The following is a 14,475-nucleotide window of genomic DNA, read 5'->3' as shown; positions in this document are numbered from 1 at the left end:
CAGGCTGAGGCAGAAGGATCACCGGAGCCCAGCAGGTTGAGGCTGCGGAGGCCGGGAGCGGCCACGGCACTCCAGTCTGGGCGACAGAGTGAGACTCCAACTCCAAAAAAAAAAAAGGTAGCTTCTTAAGGAGAGCCAAGATTGAAACTCATCTTTTGCAGAACTGCTGACACAGATAAACTGCAGTAAGGATGAGGCAGGTGCTTCCCCCCGCCCCACGACTCCCAGGACTCACAGGGACCTTTGTAGAGCTTTGAGGGGCACTGAGGCCTTTAGGGAGCGTGCACAGTCCTCACAGTTAGGAGACTCAACTCGACTTTGGATCCTTGGACAGACCGAGGACTGATTTCTATTTTTTTTTTTTTTTTTTGAGTTGGAGTCTCACTCTGTCACCCAGACTGGAGTGCAGTGGCCGCTCCTGGCCACCGCAGCCTTGCCTCTGCTGGGCTCCAGCAATCCTTCCGCCTCAGCCTTCCGAGTAGCTGGAATTACAGGCATGTGCTACCACACCCAACTGATTTTTTTATTTATTGTAGAGATGAGGTCTCGCTGCCCAGGCGGGTCTCGAACCCGCGGGCTCAGGCAATCCACTCGCCTCAGCCTCCCAAAGGCGCGGGATTACAGGCTGAGCCACTGAGCCCGGCTAGGACTGATTTCTTCAGTGAGGAAGTAGAGAATCCAGCTTGCAAGAGATATCTGGAGGCTGGGAGGAAGCCACTTTCCTTCCTTGAGCCTCAGTTTCCTGTTTCTAGGGTTGGACTAGATAACCTAAGATCCTCTTTGGCCTTGACCTTCTCGAAGTCTGGAAGGGAGTCTGCTCATTCTTCCTTTTCCAGAGGGGGCATAGGGATGCCTTAGTCACTGACTGTTCCCCTGGCCTCTGGGCTGAGCGAGGGGTGACTGGTCTGTCCCACGAGAAGATGAGAGTGGGCATATCTCATTCCCATCCTCCTCCAAATGCTCTTGCTGACCTGGGCAAAAAAAAATTGCAAACAGGAGGCACATGGTTGGAGGTAAAACTCCAGCCTCCTCCCCTCTACCCATTGGTGTTTCTGGGTTTTTAGGGACTGGGCTGTTTGGCCTTTGCAGTGTACACGGACCTGTAGTCATCCTGGGGACCAAAGTTCAGAGGATCTGAGCACAGTGTACCCTCATCAGACTTCCACATGGCCTCTGATAACTTCACCGGGGGCGGATTTATTCAGGTCAACATGTGTTTTCTCCAGCAGAAATGGCTGCTCTATGTTGGGGGGTGGGGCAGAAGGAGAGGTGGGCATCTTTGTTCCTGCTCTCAAGTTGCTGGTATGTAGTCTAGCCAGGACTGGGATGAGGGAGCAGACTCATAATTCCAGGTGGAAGGGACAAATTATTGGAGAACCACAGAGTAAGCGCCCTCACACTGAAAGGCTTTTATGTTCCCTTGGCACTGTAGCATTGTCAGAGTGAGCCCAAGAACTACTTGTTTGTTTGTTTTTAGAGACTGGGTCTCACTATGTCACCCAGGCTGGAGTACAATGGCACGATCATACCTCACTGCAGCCTCGAACTGCTGGGCTCAAGAGATCCTCCCACCTCAGCCTCACGAGTAGCTAGGACTACAGAGGCACACCACCATGTATGGCTAATTTTTGGTAGAGATGGAGTCTTGCATTGTTGCTCAAGCCAGTCTCAAACTTCTGAGCTCAAGTGATTCTCCAGCCTCAGCCTCCCAAAGTGCTGGGATTACAGGTGTGAGCCATCACGCCTGATCCTGTTGGCTTTCTTCTATGGTCCTGAGTGGTCGGTGATTTGAGAGATTAGAGCAGATTGTCTCTCTGACCCCTTCTATTTGTGACATTGTCAGCTGCTGTGGGGGAGGGAGGCACACCAGGACATAACCCCACTGCCTCAAAAGCACTCCACTGCTCCAGCTGCCTCCCAGGGCATCGATACTCCACTGGAGGAACTCTGGGGGAGCATCTGCTCTTGGGAAACTGTACCTTCTCCCAGGGGTCTCCCCTGGTGTCCTGAGAGCAGGCCTGCTTTACATCCCTCCCTACTGCTTCCGTCACCCTTGTTCTCTCTCAGTCTAGACACTCGTTGTCACCTCCCCGTCCTTTCCCTGTATCTCCACCCTTCCCTTCTGATCCCTTTCACAAAGTAGCAGGGATGCTGTTGGTCAGTGACGTTTATGCTCAGCCAGATGCGTTTATGCTTATGCTTTAATCAGCTTCTCAGCATAACCACAGGAGTCAGGCCAGGAAGCCTTGGTGCCATTTTACAGATGATAAAAGTGAGGGCCCAAAAAGTTCGCCATTTGTCCAAGGTCACTCTGCAATAAGAGAGAGGGAGTGATGAGGCTCGAACTCAGGACTCTTGAGGCCAAACACCTACCTGTCTATCAGCCCTCTCCCCATCAGCCGGCTTTCTTTTTTTTTGCCACTGTGCAGCCTTTCTGCAGATGTTCCCAAGGTGGAGGTGTTGGAATGGGAGCTGGCCTGGCTGAAGGAGCACCTGTCCCAGCTGGATTCCCCTGTGGTGTTTTGTCACAATGACCTGCTCTGCAAGAATATCATCTATGACAGCACCAAAGGTAATGGTTTCTCACCCTGGCCAGGCAGCTGCCGGGCCTAGGCTGGTGGGTCAGCTGGCTGGACAGGCCTGTTCCTCAGACTGGCACTTGGACAAGCCAAAGAAGGCCTGGGTTTAGGTACTGAGTTAATCTGTAGGAAAGAAGAGGAAAAGGAAACAACAAATTCTCACTTAAAAAAAAATCTGTGCCAAGAAAAAAACTCCATGATCTCTTTGTTGTTCATAAGCGTGATGATTGGGTTTTCATGCTCACGTGTGAGCTGTGCCTCCCCCAAACCTTGTTATGACACCAGCACATTACCTCTCAGATGTTAAAAAAGGGAGGGAGGCGGGGAGAAGGAAGGAAGGAATTCGAAATCATGGTTTGTGGAGGTCCTTAACTTTAATGCACCCAAGCCATTTCTCCTGACAACTCTTTGGGCTTCTGAGGACATTGTGGCTGGCCCAAGCCTTCAGATAAAGAGAGAAAACTTCCTGGTGTTCCTGATAAGAGCATCACCCTAGGGAGCACTTAGCTTTATTTCAGATCCTTAGCCAAACTGAGGATGGATGTCTTTAGATGGAGAGAGCCTAGAGACAGTGTGAGGGGGACAGTGGGAGCTGGGAATAGCAGATGGACTAATGGCTGGATGGAAGGAAGCAGCTTAGAGGACTGCTGCAGAGGTGAGACTAGGCCAGGTTGCTGCAGAGGCCAGCAACACAGTGGGTACACTCCAGAGGGCTGCAGAAGCTTGACCAGGCCCTATTTTCAGATCTCCTGCTCCAAACCTCATTGCCTCTCCTCTCCTTCATAGGTCATGTACGGTTCATTGACTATGAATATGCTGGCTACAACTACCAAGCCTTTGACATTGGGAACCATTTCAATGAGTTTGCAGGTGAGAGGGGGCATTACAATGGTCCTGCACTGCATAGCATTGATTCAGTCAAGGACCAACTGTGTATACAGTTATGGTCCAATAAGGTGGCCATAATTTTATGGTAATAGGTACTGTGTTTTTATTGTATGTACCCTTTCTATGTTTAGATACACAAATACTCACCATTGTCCCAATTGCCTACAGCATTCAGTACTGTAACATGCTGTACAGGCTTACAGCCTAGGAGCAAAAGGTTATTCCATACAGCCTAGTTGTACAGTAGGCTACACCATTTAAGTTTGTGTAAGTATGCTCGATGATGTTTGCACAATGACAAAATCGCCTGATGACGCACTTCTCAGACGACAGGTATCCCTGTCGTTAAGCAATGCTCATCTCTATTTGACCTCTGTCCAAGGCACACTCCTCATGATGGGGCCCCCACGGGGAGGGCCAGAGGCGGTTCTGTACCTGGGTAATGAGGCTAGCCCTGTCCACTGAGATAACCACAGCTCTTGGGGTAAAGCATAGCCTGCCTTTAGAGAGCTCCGAGTCTCATGGGGAAGACAGGACCCACATACACGGGCAGACCTCTGCCAGCCCGTAGGGCCGTCTGGTACAAATGAGGAAAACATGCCCCCTGTAGGATCCCTGAGGATACTTGGCACGTGAATCAGAAAAAGACCCCTTCCTCTGGGTGGGCACAGCCCACACTGGCTTGGCCAGCACAGCACGATGTCAACTGCCACTCTTTCCCTTGCCCCAGCTCCTTTGTGCCCAGTGTGCCCTGCACGGTTGTACCTAAGGGCTCTGTGTGCAGGTAAGAGCCGAATAAGCTGTCAGTAGCTGTTGGTCTGATAAGCATAATCTCAATGGAATCTAAGTATGCTCTGTGCAACTTGACTCCCCAAGTACAAGTCCTGGCTTTGCTGCTTCCTGGCTGTGTGACCCTTGGCAGGTTGCTTTACCCCCTCTACCCCTATAAAATGGAGGTGATAATCGTACCTACTTCATAGTACTGGTGTGAGAAACACATACATACACACACATAAGACGCATGCTAAGCATCATGCTGTGTTTGCTGCTGTCTTTCGGCAGGGAAACTTTCCTGGAGCAGGAGCGGCAGAGGTCGGGTGAAGGGAGGGGCTCCAGGGGTAGGTGATTGTTCTACAAGGGCATGGTACGTCCAATAGAACCACTTGCATAAAGGAGGCAGGGCAGGGTTTCCTACCCTGAGGCTTAATTGTTAAAAGTGATTAGATGGGACCAAGGAGGTGACTCGTGGATGGAGCTGGATACTGGGGCTGGAGGGATGTCCCCAGACTGGCATTGTGAGGTGCTCAACAATATATGACCAGCCCCTGCGTCTCAGGAGAGGTAAGGCGTGCCCAGCCTAATGGCACTGACACCCTGGGCCCAGCCTCAGCCACTCCCTGGCCCAATCAGGCCAATTGTGAAACCCCAGGTGACCAGTCTGCCAAGCACTGATTGTACCTGATGGTGAGCTGGTGAGCTGCACGGAGTCACCCGAGGTGTGATGGGGCCTCAGCTGGGCAGAGGCTGGCACCGGCAGGGCACTAGGCCTGGGAATGCCTGGCTGCCCGACTTGCTGGCCTTTCCACAAGGGATAATTCTTAAGCATTTTAAGTCCTCCTCATCCACTGCACAGAGCAAAGTCCAATTGGCATTTCTCCAAAGGGGCAGATTGCATCTTGCTCCCAAGTTGAGAATGGAGGAGGAAGAACCCAGCCTGGGGGAAGAGGGCAGAAGAGATTCAGAGCTGGGAAGAGGGACCTCATGGGTTCCCAGGAGTGAGAAGACACAGACAGTACTGGGCATTGGGAGATGAGAGTTCAACCCTGATTCTGCCTCTTCCTGGTCATGTGACCTGGGGCCATTCCTCTTCCTCTCTGGCCTTAGTTTCTGCATCTGCACGAGACTCTTCTCCAGCCATACTCTTGGGGCCTCAGGAGGCCGAATGTCTTTCTCCTGGGATATAAGGAAAGCTTGGGAAGGACAAGATGAGGGAGGAAGGCGGCCCAGTCCTGGTCCTGTCTTAAATAAACCATTCTGTCTGTACCAGCTCCAAAACCAGGGTCTCTGCCACTATGGCCAGGATGAGGCTGGCAGTACTAGACAGGCAGCGTGAGGGCTACTGGGAAGGCAGGGCTGGAAGGAACCAGAGCCACCTAGGCCATAGGTTCCAAGCCTGGCTATGTACCTGAATCATCTGGAGAATTGGACTGGGGAGGGGAATGCCGTCCAGGTGATGTTTTTTAGTAGCCAGCATAACCCCAAGAAGCCGCATTTGACATTCCTGCATTAAGTCCAGCTCCCTCACTTGATAAATGAAGACATTTTGGCTAGCAAGAGGAAGAGGCTTGTCCAAGGTTAACTAGAGACCTCAGACTGGTAGTGCTGATTCTCTGCTTTAGCCAAGGGCCTCCTGGGCATCTTTGCTTGATACAAGGCACGGGGGAGACAGTGATGCTATCTCGAGGGTTCCGGTCACTCCCAGGACAGTGCTTTGCCCCTTAAACAGTCTGCTTCTCTCTCTGCTTTCCTCAATCCCACAGAGGCAGTGCAGCTGGGATGGGGGGAGACCCCACACTGGCTGAGTCCATAATCCAAGAAACTGTATTCCCGGGGCACAGCCCCACAGGCCAAAAGAGGTGGGAGCTTTGAGGGGAGAAAGGAACACCCACTGAGCCTGAGGAGACCCCAGGCGGGCTGGTCTTTGAGCAGCTTGTGTCTGGCCTGCTTCCCTGTCAGGTGTGAATGAGGTCAATTACTGCCAGTACCCGGAGCGGGAGACCCAGCTGCAGTGGCTGCACTACTACCTGCAGGCCCAAAAGGGGATGGCCGTGACGCCCAGGGAGGTGGAGAGGCTCTATGTGCAAGTCAACAAGTTTGCCCTGGTAAGTACCTGTGGTGAGAGGGGTGGGAGCAGGACAAGAGGAGCAGGAGGAGGGGCTCTACCCACTGAGTCTCCTACTCTGAGCTCAGGGCCAGGGGTGACAGCCTGGGGACACCCACCCTAGGCTCCTGAACCCCACTCTAGAGGTGAAGGCTGGGCACCCTCCTTAATATTTAGATATCCTTTGCCCTGCTCCCTCAGCCCCATGAAGGCTTGCGCCTCTCTAGATAAAGTTTTTTAAGAAACATCCCAGCAGTCGGCTTCGGTGGCTCAGCCTGTAATCCCGCGCCTTTGGGAGGCTGAGGTGAGTGGATTGCCCGAGCCCGCGGGTTTAAGACCTGCCTAGGCAGCGAGACCTCATCTCTACAATAAAATCAAAAAATTAGCCGGGCGTGGTAGCGCGTGCCTATAATTCCGGCTACTCGGAGGGCTGAGGCGGAAGGATTGCCGGAGCCCAGCAGGTCGAGGTTGCAGTGGCCAAGAGGGCCACTGCACTCCAGTCTGGGCGACGGAGTGAGACTCCAACTCAAAAAAAAAAAGAAACATCCAGCTCCTATTGTAGCAATTTTATTGTTTGGACAAGTCATTCTTTTCTATAGTCTAACTTCAGCTTTTCATGCTGCAGTTAAACTCATTCTTTTTTTTTTTGAGGATCTCATTTTGCCACCCAGGCTAGAGTGCAGTGGCATAATCATAGCTCACTGCAGTCTCGAACTCCTGGGCTCAAATGATATTCCTGCCTCAGTCTCCTGAGTAGCTGAAACACAGGTGTGAGCCACCATGCCTGGTTAAGTTTTTTGGGTGGGGGAGAGACAAGGTCTGCTAGGCTGGTCTTGCCCAGGCTGGTTTTGAACTCCTGGCCTCAAGCAATTCTCCCACCTCAGCCTCCAAGTAGCTGGAACTATATTATAGCTGGGTTTGGTGGCTCAGCCTGTAATCCCGCACCTTTGGGAGGCTGAGGTGAGTGGATTGCCTGAGCTCGCGGGTTCGAGACCCGCCCGGGCAACTTGGCGAGACCTCATCTCTACAATAAATCAAAAATTAGCCGGGCGTGGTAGCACACGCCTGTAGTTCCAGCTACTTGGAAGGCTGAGGCGGAAGGATCGCCGGAATCCAGCAGGTCAAGGCTGCAGTGGCCGGGAGCGGCCACTGCACTCCAGTCTGGGTGACAGAGTGAGACTCCAACTCAAAAATAATAATAATAATAATACATATTGTAAGTACACACACATACACACATACATATAAGTATGTATTTTTTTGACCTTTGGAGGAGATAAAAAATGTCAGGCTCTAATCCTCCTTGTAACTACTTCCACTGACTCAAAACTCTAAGTAAGCCTTTCCCATCAGGTTCTTCCTGCTCAGATGACTGTGCTGTCAGTCCTCAGTTCTGAGTGCCATTTATCCGAGGTACATGGTTCATGCCAGGTCTCCACTGGTATGTTCCCAAAGAATTGCTAACTAGTCTTATTAATGTCAGCCATGCATACGCAAGAAGACAAGTCAGCGGCCTTGAATTTCACAATTCAGAATAGAGCTAAATAAAAGCGTTTCTTTAATTTCAGATTCCCCATTCTATTTTCCTCATTGGCACAAAACTGCTTCTCCATCAGGATCTTCCTCCTCAGTGTTCCACCTTAAGAGCAAGCCTTCCTCTTGCTGTTTTTGTTTTTTTTGAGTTGGAGTCTCACTCTGTCACCCAGACTGGAGTGCAATGGCCGCTCCCAGCCACCGCAGCCTTGACCTGCTGGGCTCCAGCGATCCTTCCGCCTCAGCCTTCCAAGCAGCTGGAACTACAGGCGCGCGCTATCATGCCTGGCTAGTTTTTGGTTTATTGTAGAGATGAGGTCTCGCCAAGTTGCCCGGGCGGGTCTCGAACCGTGGGGTCAGGCAATCCCCTCGCCTCAGCCTCCCAAAGCACTGGGATTACAGGCTGAGCCACGGAGCCCGGCCCTCTTGCTGTTTTAATAATCATTCGTACTCATCTACACCCCTTTTAAGTCATGCAAGAGAAGAAAATAGAGGGAGGGGCTTTGTGGCCAACCCCTGAGTGAGCAGGACTCGGGTTGGGGGGAATGAGGGGGCACGATATGGGGAAACTTTGTGTGGAAAAGTGATGGTGTCACTGGTGCTTGTTCAGAGGCAGCTGGGAGTCATAGCTCCCTGGCTTCTTGAGCTGAGGTGGCCTGGGGCTTGCGGGGACCTCTGGCTGCAGGGAAAGTGCAGTTGAATGCTCAGCAAATGCCCGGACTTAGGGCTTCTTGCTCCCAGGTCTAGACTAATTTCCCAACCCAACCAGCCTCCTGGTGCAAGAGGTCAGTGCAGTGGGTCTTCCAGCAGACTCGTGGCCAGGGCACTGCTGCCCGTCGCTTCTCACCTCCCTACCCCTTACCGACGAGTACCAGCCCCTCCAGTAGCCACCAGGCCCAAGCTCTGGCTTTGGGATTCATCTTGGCCCAGATTCCTAGGTCTTAAAGACTGTAGGAGACTCCCCTGGGTAGAGAGGAGGCCAGGGGTGGAGTGGGTCTTACTAAGACTGGGGGAACCATGTGAATTCCTCAAAGCACCATTCGGCTGACCCACCCCCCTCTGGGGTAGGCAAACCCTAGGGCCCTGGTAGAGCAGGCTCTGCTTGCCTTTTCCTAGTAGGACTGGAGCCCCCAAATGCTGTATAGTGACAGCCTTCAGAATTTTGGGAGATGCCTACCCCAATCTGCCAGTACCCTAGCTTTGTGTCTTCCAGAACGATATGGACTCTAGGCATAATAGGCATGGAGGGTTTGCCTGGCTGACCCTCTCTGGTCTGTTTCCAGGCATCTCACTTCTTCTGGGCTCTCTGGGCCCTCATCCAGAACCAGTACTCCACCATCGACTTTGATTTCCTCAGGTGAGTGTGGGTGGTAAGTTGGTGGGAGGCAGGGGGCATGTAGAAAATGAAGAACCTTGAGCCCAGGTGTGGGGGCAAAGGACAGCCCAGGTAGAGTTCCCAGAGTCCTCTCCCCTGCTCTGCTGACTTGTCCCCATCCCAACCCTTTTCCAGTGGGGCCACCACCCCCAGGAGATGCTGAAAACAGACGTGCCGCATCTTCCCTGTGCCTTGTAGATCTGCCGGTCCCGACTGTATCCTACTACCCACTTTACCACCCCGTCCTGCTACTGGCGCGCCTGTCCACAGAGCCTGGTGGTGAATGGTCTAAAAGATCACGAGTCCTACCCTCATCTGACAGGAGGGAGGACAGTTTCGGAGAGCGGACGTAACTTGCTGAGGCTACTCAGGGGTTCACTGCTTGCTGTGCTGCCTCCCTGCACGGGGTACAGACCCCACTGGGCCTGGAATGGCTCCTCGTGGTATATATAGGGCCATACCTAGACAATATGTGAATGCTGACAATTCAGGGGGTCCCTGCCCCATCAGGCACCTGTCCCTAAGGATCGGGAATCATTTTCTCCTCCGCTTAGCCCAGACTTGCCCTTTTTCTCCTTACCCACCCTCAGCTGAAAGGGAATTGCTACCCTGGCTTCAAAGTGTTCACAACTGGTGGAGAAATGCAGACGAAATGCACAGTGAACCGGATGCGGTGACTCACACTTGTAATCCCAGCACTTTGGGAGGCTGAGACAAGAGGATTGCCTGAGTCCAGGGGTTCAAGACCAGCCTGGGCAGCATGGCGAGGCCTCATCTCTATAATATATTAAAAAATTAGCTGGGCATGGTGGCACATGCCTGTATCTCCAGCTACTTGGGAGGCTGAGGCAGAAGGATCGCCTGAGCCTAGCAGATTGAGGCTGTGTTCCAGCCTGGGCAATAGAGTGAGACTCCGACTCAAAAAAAAAGAAAGAAAAAGAAAAGCACAGTGAAATATCACCTCATACCTATGAGGTTGGCTGCTATTAAGAAAAAAAAACAGGCCAGGCACAGTGGCTCATGACTGTAATCCCAGCACTTCGGGAAGCCAAAGCAGAAGGATCACTTGAGCCCAGGAGTATGAGACCAGAAGTAGCCAGGCATGGTGGTACATGCCTGTAGTACCAGCTACTCAGGAGGCTGAGGTGGTGGAAGGATCTCCTGAGCTTAGGAGGCTGAAGCTGTGGTGAGCCATGATCATGCCTCTGCACTCCAGCCTGGACAACCAGAGTGACCCTAAACAAACAAACAAAACAAAACAACTGTCGGTGAGGATATGGAGAAATTGGAACCTTTGTACACTGTTGGTAGGACTGTAAAATAGTGAGCTACTATGGAAAAGTGTAGTCCCTCAAAAAATAAAAAATAAAACTACCATATGATCTAGCAATTCCACTTCTGGGTGTATAGCCAAAAAAATTGAAAGCAAATTTTTAAAAAATAAAAATTATATATGTTAATCAGTCGGACTCTCACTCTGTTGCCCAGGCTGGAGTGCAGTGGCACGCTCACAGCCACTGCAGCCTCAGCTGCTGGACTCAGGCGATCCTTCTGCCTCAGTCTTCCAAATAGCTGGAACCACCACGCCAGGTGGCATGTGCCGCCACGCCAGGCTGATTTTTTGATTTATTGTAGAGATGAGGTCTCACCATGTTGCCCAGGCTGGTCTCGAACCCCTGGGCTCAGGCAACCGCTCACTTCTGCCTCCCAAGGTGCTAAGATTACAGGCATAGCCACCTCGCCTGGCTCAAAGAAATATTTGTACACCTATGCTCATAGCAGCATTATTCACAGTAGCCAAGAAGAAACAACCCAGATGTTCATCAACAAATGAATGGATAGATAAAATATAGTACATGATTACAATAGAATATTACTCAGCCTTAAAAAGGAAGTCCTGTCCCATGCTACAGCCTGGATGAACCTTGAAGTCAAACATATAAACCAGTCACAAAAGGACAAATCCTGGTCGATTCCACTCACAAGAGGTAACTAACATAGTTGAATTTCATAAAATCAGAAAGAACGGTGACCGCCAGGGCCTGGGGGCAGAGGGAAACAGGGAATGTTGTTTAGATAGGTTATAGGGATTCAGTTTTGCAAAACTGAAAAAGTTCTAGAGATCCATTGCACAACAATGTGAATACACTTAGCACTTCAGAGCTGTGGAAACGAAGCTCCAAACATGGTTTTGGAAGGGTTGCTCTAGTCTAAGAAGAAAGTTATGGTTGAGGTTAAAAAAAGTCCGTCTGGGCTGAGGTTGACCTGCCCAGACCTAGAGAAACTTTCCTCATGCCACGAGCAACCCCGGCAAGGCCCGCCTGGCATCCCTCCCACCAGTTTCCTTTTCTGTCTTCCAACAGGTACGCGGTGATCCGATTCAACCAGTACTTCAAGGTGAAGCCTCAAGTGTCAGCCTTGGAGATGCCAAAGTGACCAGCCGCCCCATCCCTCCCTCACCCACCTGCCTGACCAGACCTGGTCTCCAGAGCTCAGCCCTGCTCTGGGGTCCTCACCCTTGGACAAGGTGGGGGTCCAAGGAGATGGCTTTGTCCCTGCTGCCAGCCCCCAGTGGTTGCCACTGAAGACCTCATTCTCCTGTCTGGAGGGACTGATAAGGACCCAACTCTGGGGGTCCCCTTCACCTCGCCAGGCCTGGGAGGAAGTGCCTGCAGACAGCCAGGGCCTGGACTGCACCACCCTGAGAAGAACACTGTTCCCAGACCCAGGCCCTGCTGGAATTTGGGCTGCCTTAGATGTGTCTTGAACCCTTCCTGGCCTGGGGAAGGAGGGGGGAGGGCTCCTTTCTACCTCCGGTGCCCTGAGCCTCTAGCCCGTCCCCCCACCCTGCATGCCCCTTGTGGAAGGTGCTGAGCCCCAAACCAGCATCACGCTAACACTGACACATGGATGTACATATCTTGGTGGAGAAGGGGAGCCCAGACTTGGGCGTGACAGCACCCCCAGCAGCCACCTCACCTGAGACCCCTCACCTCCAAACCAGACTCAATCAACCCCTTCCCAAGCCTCGGCCTGAGGATATGGGCCCCAGCACCTGGCTCTCCTGTGCTTGTTTTGTTCCCTTCTAGGGGAAAAGGAGAGGGCGTGGCCAAGCCCTGGCCTGCAAAGCCTGGCTCAACTTCTGCTGTGGCTTGGCTGGAGGGGACGTGGCCAAGGGCGAGGCAACTGGAACCACAGCCTGCAGCCTGCAGCCTTCTACCCAGCTGCCTCCTCTGCCCTCCAGGCCCTCCTCCTAAGGATCTGTCTCTGCAACTTCGGTCCTGAAGTCAGCCCAAGGTCTCCCCAGCTGGGAATGACTAGTGGGAGTCAGGCAGGGGGCCGGGGACCTCCAGGTCGTGTCCTGTGAGAGCCTGTGCAGGACCCAATTGGAAAGGTGCTGTAGCCTCCACCTTCGACAGCCTCCAACTCCTTTCTGTCCTCACAGCTTCTCGGGCCTCCTGGCTCTGGCCCATAAAGTGATTCATTTGTAAATTATCATGGTTTTCTGCATTAAAATGCTCATTTCTGGACTGCTGTGTCTGAGTGGCTATGGCGAGGCTTTGACTCCTGTGATGGGGAGCTGCGGGCGACAGCAGCCCCTCGCCTCCGTTGTCCCCTTGGGCTTCATGCTGAGGTCGAGGTGGCAGCCTGCAGACACTCCAGGGCTCCCTGGAACCGGGGCAGGGCTGGTGTCTCACAGCTGCTCTGCCTTTGACTAGGCTGCTGGAATCAGCTGCACCTGGCAGAATGCTGCTGAGAATAGACTGTGGATTGCCAGAACGTTGGTGACCAAGGTGATGAGCCCGTGACAGCCAAAGCAGAAGCGCTTGGGACATCTTCCTCAGTCATCTCTGGTTTCCAGCCATTGGGGGCAGAAAAGGAGACTACTCTGCCTGACAGCAGGCAAGAGCAATTTCTGAAACCACCGGGCATGGTGGCTCACGCCCGTGATCTCAGCACTTTGGGAGGCAGAGGCGAGAGGCCTGAGTCCAGGGGTCCAAGAACAGCCTGGGCAATTTGGCAAGGCTTTGTCTCTACAATAAGTCAAAAAAATTAGCCAAGCGTGCTGCATGCCTGTGGTTCCAGCTACTTGGAAGGCTGAGGCAGAAAGATCGCCCTAAGCCTAGCAGGTCGAGGCTGCAGTGGCTGTGAGGGTGACCCTGCACTCCAGCCTGGGTGACAGAGTGATACTCCTACTCAAAAAAAATCAAAAAAAATTCTGGAACCAATGTCACTTTCTCTGAAGGCCAGAGGGCAGGTAAACCAGAAACAAAGGTGAGAAGGGAGCACCCCTCTCAGCAGCCCTGGGCTGGGCAGCAGCTGCTTCCAGGACCCCCCAGCATGTGCCCAGTGCCCTTAGCGGCAGCAGTGGCAGCCGCCTGCCAGGTGGACTCTGGTTGTTTGGCTTTTGCCTGCAAAAGTGCCAGGGTGCCATGGCAACCGCTGGAGCTGGCGCCAGCAGCTGGCGCCTTCAAGGTCACAGTGATCCAGCGAAGCTAGGCCCTGCGTGGGTAGCAGCCTAGGGGGGTGCTAGTGGAGAACCCGGGGGAAGAGGTGCCAGGGTACAGGGGTGCTACCAGGGCTGGGCAGGCAGGGGCCCCCAGGGGGCACCTGTGGGTAGATGGCGGAAGACACCACCTGTCTGGACTAAAGAGCAGTGCCTCCCCCCACCCCCTTATTCCATTTGGGGTTTTTTTGAGTCAGTCTCACTCTGTCTCCCAGGCTGGAGTGCAGTATGCAACCACAGCTCATCACAGCCTCAACCTGCTGAGCTCAGGTGATCCTTCTCAGTCATCCAAATAGCTGGAAACACAGGCACACACCACCACGCCCGGCTAATTTTTTAATTTATTGTAGAGAAGAGGTCTCGCCATGTTGCCCAGGCTGGTCTCAAACTCCTGGGCTCAGGCAATCCTTTGACCTTGGCCTCCCAAAGTGGTGGGATTACAGGCATGAGCCACCGTGCCCAGTACCCTTCTTGTTCCCCCTCAGAGCCACCTCTGGAATAGAAGGCAGAATTCTCACTGAAGTCAGCCTTGTTCTCAGCCTCCTGGGGCCTTGATGTCACAGCGTTGGAAACAAGTGTTGCAGTAGTGAGCAGGAACTGTCTGGGACAGGACCCCCAGGTATCCCACTGGTCTCCCAAGGTCCCAGCCACTAACTGCACGGGAAGGAGTTAACCCACAGGCACCACCCCACTGTCTCTTTGAGAAATCCCT

The 14,475-nt window shown here is 52.9% G+C and overlaps 1 protein-coding gene across 3 annotated transcripts in view; it reads left to right on the top strand.

Annotated features, from left to right (window-relative positions):
* Positions 1 to 12,786, top strand: part of ETNK2 (ethanolamine kinase 2) — a 21,300-nt gene extending 8,514 nt beyond the window's left edge. For 2 of the 3 annotated variants that reach the window (XM_008071861.1, XM_021719498.1), the window contains 5 exons: positions 2,430 to 2,572; positions 3,366 to 3,449; positions 6,204 to 6,349; positions 9,165 to 9,238; positions 11,620 to 12,786. In XM_008071861.1, coding sequence (XP_008070052.1) covers positions 2,430 to 2,572; positions 3,366 to 3,449; positions 6,204 to 6,349; positions 9,165 to 9,238; positions 11,620 to 11,692 — 520 coding nt within the window. In that variant the 3' untranslated portion in view covers positions 11,693 to 12,786. The remainder of the gene's footprint in view (positions 1 to 2,429; positions 2,573 to 3,365; positions 3,450 to 6,203; positions 6,350 to 9,164; positions 9,239 to 11,619) is intronic. The other variant, XM_021719499.1, reaches the window with a different exon arrangement.
* Positions 12,787 to 14,475: the final 1,689 nt, after the last annotated feature.

Source organism: Carlito syrichta, unplaced genomic scaffold (genome assembly GCF_000164805.1).
Source record: "Carlito syrichta isolate Samal-C Ts95f unplaced genomic scaffold, Tarsius_syrichta-2.0.1 Scaffold314770, whole genome shotgun sequence".
Classification (NCBI taxonomy): Eukaryota; Metazoa; Chordata; class Mammalia; order Primates; family Tarsiidae; genus Carlito; species Carlito syrichta.
The sequence above is the reverse complement of the archived record's forward strand: the minus strand, read 5'-3'. Positions and strand labels throughout refer to the sequence as shown.